Here is a 10020-nt window from a genome sequence, read left to right on the forward strand (position 1 = left end):
GGTTAGATATTAAGAAGAATTTTGTTACTAGGAGGGTAGTAAAACAGGTTACCTAGAGATGTGGTAGAATCTCTATCCTTGGAGGTTTTTAAGATCTGGCTAGAGAAAGCCTGAGCTGGGATGATCTAGTTGGAGATAGTCCTGCTTTGAGCACTGGGTTGGACTAGATTTGACCTCCTGAAGTCCCTTCCAACCCTCACTTTCAATTATTCTATCTGTTGCTCCTGAGGCCATTGGCAGCTGCCATGTCAGCAAACTGACATTACAGCAGGGGGCATTTGGGCACATAACGGGCCCGGGTTTGTGGAGTACAGCTGCTTTCTATTTAACTTAATCTGTTTTCAGAGTGCTTTGCTGCTGGATGAGCAAATTCAAGAAAGTTGCTAAAGCCCAGACATCTTAGAAATAATGATTTTGATTTATATACAGAAAGAATCATCTGAATCTTTTGTGACTTTGTATATGTATCATATTTCCCTGTATATAAGATACATTTTGGCACAGGAAAAAAAGGACAAAAGACTGTGTGGGGGAGAAGGTATTAATATAGATTTGATTGAATTTTGGTCGGCTTTTTATTGCAATTACTTCATCTATTTTTGCGTACTTTTAAGACACTTTTTAAGTTTAGAATCTTGGTTTTGGGATAAAAACTATATCCTATACACTAGAAAATACAGTAACTAGAACTTGTCAGTGTACGCACACGTGTGAGGTCAATTGTAATCATGCTTTTGTTCTTGCAAGATGCTTGTTGAAATGATTAATTCTATTTTTGGAAGTGTGCAAATTCATCTCTATCATTTGGTCTCTTTCAGCTCTTCTTTATGCAACAATTTTTGGAAATGTCACCACCATTTTCCAGCAAATGTATGCTAACACCAACCGATACCATGAGATGCTGAACAATGTGAGGGATTTCCTAAAATTATATCAAGTCCCAAAAGGCCTTAGCGAACGAGTCATGGATTACATTGTCTCAACGTGGTCCATGTCTAAAGGGATAGACACAGAAAAGGTATGAATGCACTTAGTAATAACCTAGACGTTGAATGTTTCAGTCCCCTTTGTCCTTTCCCCTAGAGTCTACAATGTTAAGAAGTGTAAATGTACTGACAAAAATATGAGCAATGTGTAACAGCATTAACATTGTTATGGTTGCATTCAGAGAGAGAACTGATTACCTGGTTGAAGATTTAAGGGAAAACGTCGATAGTTTTGCAAGTGTGTTCTGTTTCACTGAGGTCTGATTTTCTACTTTCCAATTTTCCTTTGACTGTTTATTATATTGTATCTTGAAATGCACTAAAATATTTTTTTAAGTCTTCAGAGAAATTTAAAAAAAAATATTTTTCATTTTTGAAATCTGTTGAATCTGGGCATGTCTACAGAAGACACTACGTATCAGCCTAATAGTGCACAGTAGTATGGAGGTTAAAAACCATGCTAATAGCCTACTGCGCAGTGTTACTAGGCTAATGGGCAGTAAGCATCACAAAATAACTGTGCGCCAGCACTACTGTACAGTAACTCTAGGTACTGCGCATTTACTTAATACTTTATTAAGCAAGTACTAAATTAATTGTGCAGATCTGAGGTGCATTAATGAATGTGTAGATGTGCCCCCCTGTCCAGTCAAAATGTGCAATAAAAAAACAGTTTAAACAAAATAGCAAAACTGGAAAGAAAATTCACAGAAGCAACCAAATATTTTCTTTTAAAGTCAAGTAAATAGTTTCTTTTGAAGTTTTCATTTAAAAAACAAGTTGTGAGATGCACAAAAAACATTTAATTACAAAACACTATTATTTAATAAAAAGACCAAACTTCAGTCCTTTTCCCATTAAACATTTCAGCCAAGGTTTTTACTATACCTTAAACCAGTGGTCTCCAAGTGAGGTGCGCGCAACATGATCCATTGGGGTGCGGGAAGAAAATATTAGAATTTCTATTTCTATTTATTTTTTATCTAAAAAAAATAAGAAAGAAATTAAGCTTTACTAATATTTAATATATGGATTGACACTGGTGCCCTCGGTCTGTATGTCAGCGGAGGGGTTGACAGTGGCACCCTCAGTGGTGCCCCCAATAAATATACAGATATTGGGGGTGCGTGCTCAAAAATTTTTTACTGATAGGGGTGCGCGATCAAAATAGTTTGGAGACCACTGCCTTAAACTACTAACAGAAAACTATCCAGCAGCTGCTTATGTTCTGTTGCCTCCTGATACTATATAACAAAAATAATAATAAAATATAACCATAAAGAGAAGCGGAGGTGTTATTTATGTGTGATATCTTTTATTGGACCAACTATAGTTGTGAGAGACATTGGGCAACTTTTGGGCATGAAGCACCCTTTTTCAGGACCTTAAATATTCAGGTCTTTAGAGTAAGGTCCCTTCCAGCCCCTAACATCTATGAATCTTCGAATGTTTAGATTTTTATTTTGAATTTGGCCCAAGACACCAATGCCTGAAAGCTCTTACCACCTGAGGATTTATCTGTATATTTATTCAATGAATTTTGTGTGATATGCCAATTTCTAATGGACAGGACATCCACATATCCTACCCACCATCACAATAGTACAAAATTTAATAGGCAAACTCTTTTGGAGTGGTCTTTCCAGTTTATGGCTGAAGCAAGTTTTGGTTGGTTCACATCGCTGCTAGTCGTTCTGTCACTGGAGTGTTAATAAGATAGGATATTCAGGGCCGGATTTTCAGTTTGCCCTTCACTCTACTGGCTTCAGAAGAGCCATACTAGTTCATACCAGTTGAAAACCAGGTCTTAAATCTTTATTGCTCAAGACAATTTCAGTATTGAGCCTGTAAAGCTCCTTGTCAGGGGAAAAGACTAGTAGCAGAATATTGCTGCCTTGCATATAATACTTTCAGGGCAGTGATATTCAGGTTTAGTTAAATATATAGGGCTGAATAGCATGTGATATGGGAACTCCGTTATGATAATACCTGTAGTGAAGGCATACCAAAAATGGCATATCAGTGGGCATAAGAGTCTAATAATAAATCTGTGAAATAATTACCATATGAATTAACTATGGAAGTCAAGTTGGTTTCCACAAATATGCAGCTTTGTGTATTATATAGTTGGATTAATGCAAACAGACTTTAGTTGATTGGATTCTTTTGTTTTTCTACGCCTGATTCTTTAACATGTTAATTTCCTGTTCATTTGTACAGTGGCATCTTATCTTTGAAGCATGCTGATATGTACACTGTTAATAATGAGCACTGTTAGAATAACTACTGTAAATGTAGTCAGTTCTCCTGTGGTAAGCCAAAAAAAAAAAGTGAAACATTGACTTTCATTCCCCTTGATCCCTTTTATCTTATTTTATTTTTGTGTTTGATTAGGGAAGAGTATTGTATTATTCTGCTAGAGTCTGATTAAACTTCAATGGTGCTTTGTAGTTAATTAAGGGAATCTTTGCTTTAATTAGTGAGATTTCCTTTTCTAGTTTCCACATGTCCAGCTTTATAGAGGTAAAAATGCAGTTATGGCCTATAAACATAATAATCATTGGCTTACATGAAGTACTTGTCCAGCATGGTAGTAGTAGTTACTTAGTTAGATAATTAACATGGCAATAAAATCAGTGATTTAGGTTAATAGTATTCCCAAGCTGAAACCTTGCCTAACAGAGACTCTGATTAAAACCTAAGTCAATGGAAAGTCTGTCATTGACTTCAGTAACCTTGGGATCAGGCCATTAACGGTTTCATATAATCATTTTTTTTCTTCTAAAAATATAGGCAACTGGAGACCAGGTAATTGGAAGAACTTGTGCCCTTGTTTTGCTATTCTGGTATTCGGTATCTTGTAATGGCTGCAATCCTGCAGTGGACACTGCCTGCATAGGCAAAGTGCTATGGTTGCACTGAGCTGCACTGAAGTCAGTAGGCTGGGTGCGATGACCCATTTATATACTATCGACTGCAGGATTGGAGCCAGTGTTAGCACTTTTATGGGAAATGTGGGAGGCTGGGCAGCTGGTATTCACGTGGCCCCGCTGGATTTTAAATTCCAAACTGTACTGTGAAATATTTCAATAAGAAAAAATGTTCGTGTGCATGTGTTGTATTTCCCAGTTGGTAAATGCTAGGAAAACTACAGTAGCCACAGTTTTCTGTCCACAGTCACAGGGATTATTCATTTAAAATCAGATACTTTGCACTATGTTGAGGGCTTCTGTTAGCACTTTTCTAACTGCCTAAAATGCAAAGGAAACATTACAAAGTGTTTTAAATATTATGGATGGATTAAATCGCAGTGAATTGGATCATAGCGTTTTTATAACCTTACGTGTTACACAGTAGTCGCAACAAAGGTTGGAAAATACCATGCCAAGCTCATCAGACTAGCATCTTGTGGAAATGTTTCCATTACTCTTGTGGGCTGAATACCTTTTCCAGCCTGAAAGCCTGTTCCATCTTTTGATCATAAAATAGGTGTAATCCTGCAGCAGAAGCATAGAGTAGAAAGAAAGGGACTTTCACATTCTTTGATTCTTCTCCCTGCTGTGGACGAGGTCTTCCCAAATGAGCATTTCCTAGTTCCCAGTGTAATTTTGAGAATCTCAAATGATGGGTTTTCAGCTAATCTTGGAAGATTACACACAGCCTATTCTAGTTCACTGTAAGAGAGGTTTTTTGTTCTAGTCAACATACATTTTTCCTCTTAGCTTCATCCTGGTCTTGGTCTTCTATCCAGATGACCAGTAATCAATCCCTGTTGTGATTTTTCTCTGTGTTTTCATTCCTGACTTCCTTCAAAACCAAAGGAGTTTTCACAGCATATATTTTGTTGTCAGGCTGCCTTTGAAAAGCAATTCTCTCCTGCGCTGCTTACATTTGTGAAGACTTTTCATTGCGTTTCTTCTCATTCCTCAGGAAAGATTTGTACCCATTGTGCAGATAATTGGCAATGAAGCGCTGAGCTTTGGCAAGTTTTAATATCCATGGATGGCTGTTTTGCAAATATGCATCGCTACATCCTCATTTGTTTCAGATAAAAGCATTTTATTGCTCTCTTTGCATTGGAGCGTACCTCGTAATGTCATTTGTCATGATTACTATGATATATTTCAGTCAGTCCAGCATGCAGTTATTCAGCACGTAGAAGTCATTTTCCTCTTGAAATCCAAATACAAAGCAAGAGAAGGCTCTCACACAGGCACAAAATTAGGTTATCTTTTTAAATACTACAGCAGGTTCCCATGGTGACAAACAATTGCATTGTACTGGCAACAGTCGGGGTAAAAATAAATTAATCGCAGCTAAAAAATTAACAGCTAAGGAAATGTCTTTGAGCCTAAAATATGGAAGCATCTTTGCTGGGGGCAATGCACCTTGCTCATATGTGGATTGTTTATTCTTCCATTCCTAGACAAACACAGTGAGCAACTATTTATTCTTACTCATTTGTGAGCTTCTTCCGTAGAAAGTTTCTTTGAAACCCGCGTGAAATCCAGAGGGCCTAATGATAGGTCCTTTTGCAGATACAATTACATTTTGTAGGTTATCTATATAGTCCTTTCATGCCCCCAGAAGGGTTAAGAAGCATCCAGCTTTCATGTTGGCCTCTTTGAAGACACAGAACCCCACCCACTGATGGCAACATTCAACTTTTAGTGTCTTGATGCCCATCTTGCAGGGGGGATGGGTCAGATGATCTGCAAGGTCCCTTCCAGCGCCTAAAAAACTATGAAACCTCAGTGCCAAGCTCCCACACTGACCAGGTGCTGAGCTCCCGTGCTGCACACTGCCTTAAAAGTGCAAGCTGGGTTGTGCTGGTAGTTTTGGGAATAGTTTGTCCTCGGATTTAATCCTCAACCTCCAGTGCTTATTGTTCTCTCTCTTTTTCTAAGGCCTTAAATATTTATGAATAAGAAATCTTTTCTGAATCTAAGAACATCCCTGTGTTTATTTTTAGTAGTTCAGTGAAAGCACGTGGCCTCCGGTCAATAATCTTAATGCACTTAAAGGTCAGAGCCCTAACATGACAGGTAAGTTGACAAGACGTAATGCAGGTACTTGCACTGTAGGTGCTTTAACATGGTAATAATACATGGCTGAAGTATAAGAGGAATTTTTATAAAGAGCTATTCATGCTCAAGTTACTCACCCAGTAATGAGTTAAATATAGTGTGGTTAAATGCATGGGAAAACCTAGCAGTGATTATATTTTTAACAGGATCGCACACTCATTAGATCCTTTTTTGCTGAGAGAGGTAAAAAATGAGCCTGAACACTTTCTGAATATGATCTTTTTAAGTAGTTATAAAAATATTTATACTCACAGTCTTATATATAAAGCACTTGCACTGAATTTGAGCTTCTTAGCTCTAATCAAAATGCACTTGACAGCAAATGAAAAATTAATAGGTTGCAGCTCTCATATAGGAAATAGGTCATTACACGTTAAACAGCACAACCATTAACTTACATCCAGCTGTCATACTCTTCTAATGGCAAAATTCTGAAATGTCAATAAAGCCCAAAGATTTTCTTTCCTTGAACTCTTAGTTACTGTTTGGTTTAAGATTCTCTTTGAAAGTAATAAAATAAATTACCCTTTTTGCTAGATAATTTCTAGCAAAATGTAATGGTCCACTTGCCAAATAAAAGGCACAGGCAATACAAATACTAAATAATAATACTGAGAGCCAGTTTTACTTCGTAACCATGGGAAAATAATTCAGCGCTAAAGCTATTCATTCCTAATGTCATGGTTTTAAGATGTAATAATACAGGACCGGCTGGGTCATAGCAAACAAAATAATATTGCAGTTTTGTTCAACATTCATTCAAGCAGGTTCAGTGCAGCTTAGCTGTTAATAAGTTCTTCAGAAGCCATTATAAATATCACTGCTGTCCAAGACGGACTGCCCCTAAACATCTTTCCAAATATGGTGCCAGGTTTCCATATTTATATTATGGAATTATATTAATGATATTATATATTTCTATATATATGTCATATATTTATTTATGTGGTCCCATGACATATTTGCTTGTAAAAGCCTCACTACTTTTATTTTCCCTAATTCAGTCCCTGCAGTACAAGGCCAGGGAACAAAACTTCTGTCCTTGACAGCTACTAGAAACTTCCACCAAATATATGGCACAACAACCATGAAACATAGATATGATTTGCACAGAATCATAGAAAATGAGGGTTGAAAGGGACCTGAGGTAGTCATCTAGTCAAACCAAACTAGCTCAAAGCAGGAACTTCCCTAACTATATTATCCCAGCCAAGGCTTTGTCTAGCCAGGTCTTAAAAGCCTCCAAGGATGGAGATTCCACCACCTCTCTGGGTAACCTGTTCCAGTGTTTCACTACCCTCGGTGAATCACTTCCCTTGACATATGCACAACACACCTACCAATGCAGCCCAGTATGCTGTTAGCCTTCTTGGCAACAAGGGTACACCGCTGGCTCATATTCAGCTTATTGTCCACTATAACCACCCAGGTCCTTTTCTGCAGAGCTGCTGCCCAGCCAGTCACCCCCAGCCTGTACCCGGTGCGCGGGATTGTTCGATCCTAAGTGCAGGACTTTGCACTTGTCCTTGTTGAACCTCATGAGAGTTCTTTTGGCCCAATCCTCCAATTTGTCCAGGTCACTCTGAATTCTAGCCCTACCCTCCAGCATGTCTACTACTCCCTCCAGCTTGGTGTCATCTGCAAACTTGCTGACAGTGCACTCCATCTCATCTTCCAGATTATTGATGAAGATATTGAACAAAACCAGCCCCAGGACCGACCCCCTGGGGCACTCCACTTGATACTGGCTGCCAACTAGATATTGAGCCATTGACTACTGCCCTCTGAGACCACTGCTCCAGCCAGTTTTGTATCCACCTTACAGCCCATTCATCCAACCAGTACTTCCTTAGCTTGTCTGCGAGAATGTTGTAGGGGACTGTATCAAGATCATTGCTAAAATTAAGGTATACCACGTCCACTGTTCCCCCCCATCCACAAATCCAGTCATCTCATCATAGAAGGCAATCAGGTTGGTCAGGCATGACTTGCCCTTGGTGAATCCATGCTGACTGTCCCTAATCACCTTTTCTTTTCCAAGTCCTTAGAAATGTATTTCTTGAGGATCTGCTCTGATTTTGTCAGGGACTGAGGTGGGGCTGACCAGTCTGTAGTTCCTTGGATGCTCTTTTTTCCCTTTCTTAAATATAGGCACTATATTTTTCCTTATCCAGTCATCTGGGACCTCTTGCAATCGGTATGAGTTTTCAAAGATGATGGCCAGTGGCTCTGCAACCACATCATTGAACTCAAAAAGACAGATAATATCATCTGGACAGGCTTTTCCCCTATTTAATCAGGACTCATTTGTCAGCAGGCTTGGACAGAGGCAGAGGGTGAACTCAAAAGCTTCCCTCACCTTGCAATGCTTGGAGAGCAAAATGCTGAAAAAGGGTCAGGAAAGAGACAAAGCTCTGGTCCCAGCACTTCTCACATTTGCCCAGAGACCCAGGCTGATGCATCAGGGATCTATCTGAATAGCACTTATACAGAGGCACAGGGCTGAAAGAGATCTTATGGGTCATCAAGTCCAGTGTCCTGTGCATATCCTGTAACCCCAGGAAGAATTAATCTATTTCACTGTGCTTCTGGGATGTTGCAAGAAAGGACTGAATCTGAGACCTGTGTATATTAAAATATTAGCCTCTAGTATTTGAACAAGAAGGGCTGCCTTTGTTAGTCACTACTGCAGCACACCCATAAACTTCTGTATATGCCGCAGAAGAGGACAAAACCCCACGTGGAATTACACCTCCCAGAGTGCTTGTGCTGGGACTGTGCAACTTATCACTGCTTCCAGCAACAGAGATGCCAGAGTCCAGCCAGAAGGGAAAATCTTCTCTCGATGTCTGTCCTTTGTGGCCTTTGACCACTGAGTGACATCTGTATTTAATGGGACAGAACTAGGCAATATGGCTCCAGCGTAAAACCTTTCTCAGTGGGAGAATTTGAAGCTGCCATTATTTGTTAGCCCAAAGAATATGGATGGTGCTGCTGCTGTTACCTCAACAACAGATTTTAGTATGTATGATATTTCTTTACGGTAAGGGTGGCCAAAATTTGGAATGGGCTTCCAAGGGAGGTAGTGCTCTCTCCTACCTTGGGAGCCTTTAAGAGAAGGCTGGCTAGGCATCTGGCTGGGTTTATCTGACCCCAGCACTCTTTCCTGCCTAGGCAGGAGGTCAGACTTGATGATCTGTTGAGGTCCCTTCCGACCCTAGCATCTTTGAATCTGTTTGCTCATGGTGTTACCTGAGATCTGGCCGGGGCAGCTGCACTCCCATTTCAGGCTGGAGTGCACCATGGGAATCTCCAAAGCAGTCAAGAATCCCCTCTCCTTTCCCCTCTGTGCTCAGAGGCGTGCCCTTCCCCACCACCCCTTCCTCCCCTGCTCACTGCTGCTGTCCCCACTGTCCTAGGGTCTGGGGAAGCTTCAGAGCTGCTCCTGCCTGTCCCTGCTGGGCTGCACAGAGGCTGGGTTCATCTGGGACAGAGACAGAAGCAGTGGAGAGGGGAAACTCCTTCACCTTGCCCGGCTCCCCCAGGAGCAGGCAGAGGAAGGGGAAAGCCCCCACCCATTGCAGCTGCTGCTGTCCCAGCAAAGCCCAGCCGAATCAGGCGGAGCAGCTCTGAAGTTTCCCCCTTCCATGGGACAGGGGAGAAAGCAGCAGTGCTGATTGTTGGAGAGAGGAAGGGGGGGAGGGAACATGATTGTAAGCATGGAAGGAAACGAGAGGAGATTCTTACCTGCTTCAGGAACTTCAGACAGTCTCCAGAGGCTTCAGCAGCACAGTGTGCCTGCAGTAGTGGAAGGAGGGAGGAAGGTTGGGAGTGGGGGTGCAGCCACCCCTACAGCTCAGGTTGCTACTCGTGCCCCCCCCCCCCATTTTTCCAAATCCTGGATCCACCCCTAGATTTGGTACTGAGCCCCATCAGCAGGCCATTTC

General features: G+C 40.7%; 1 protein-coding gene across 1 annotated transcript in view; it reads left to right on the forward strand.

The window, feature by feature from the left end:
• KCNH5 (potassium voltage-gated channel subfamily H member 5) overlaps window positions 1-10020 on the forward strand; it is a 262762-nt gene that overhangs the window by 174632 nt on the left and 78110 nt on the right. The window contains exon 8 of the mRNA XM_019550852.1: window positions 819-1018. Within this exon, the coding sequence (XP_019406397.1) occupies window positions 819-1018 (200 nt within the window). The remainder of the gene's footprint in view (window positions 1-818; window positions 1019-10020) is intronic.

Source organism: Crocodylus porosus, unplaced genomic scaffold (assembly GCF_001723895.1).
Source record: "Crocodylus porosus isolate Cpor-Errol unplaced genomic scaffold, CroPor_comp1, whole genome shotgun sequence".
NCBI classification, from domain to species: Eukaryota; Metazoa; Chordata; order Crocodylia; family Crocodylidae; genus Crocodylus; species Crocodylus porosus.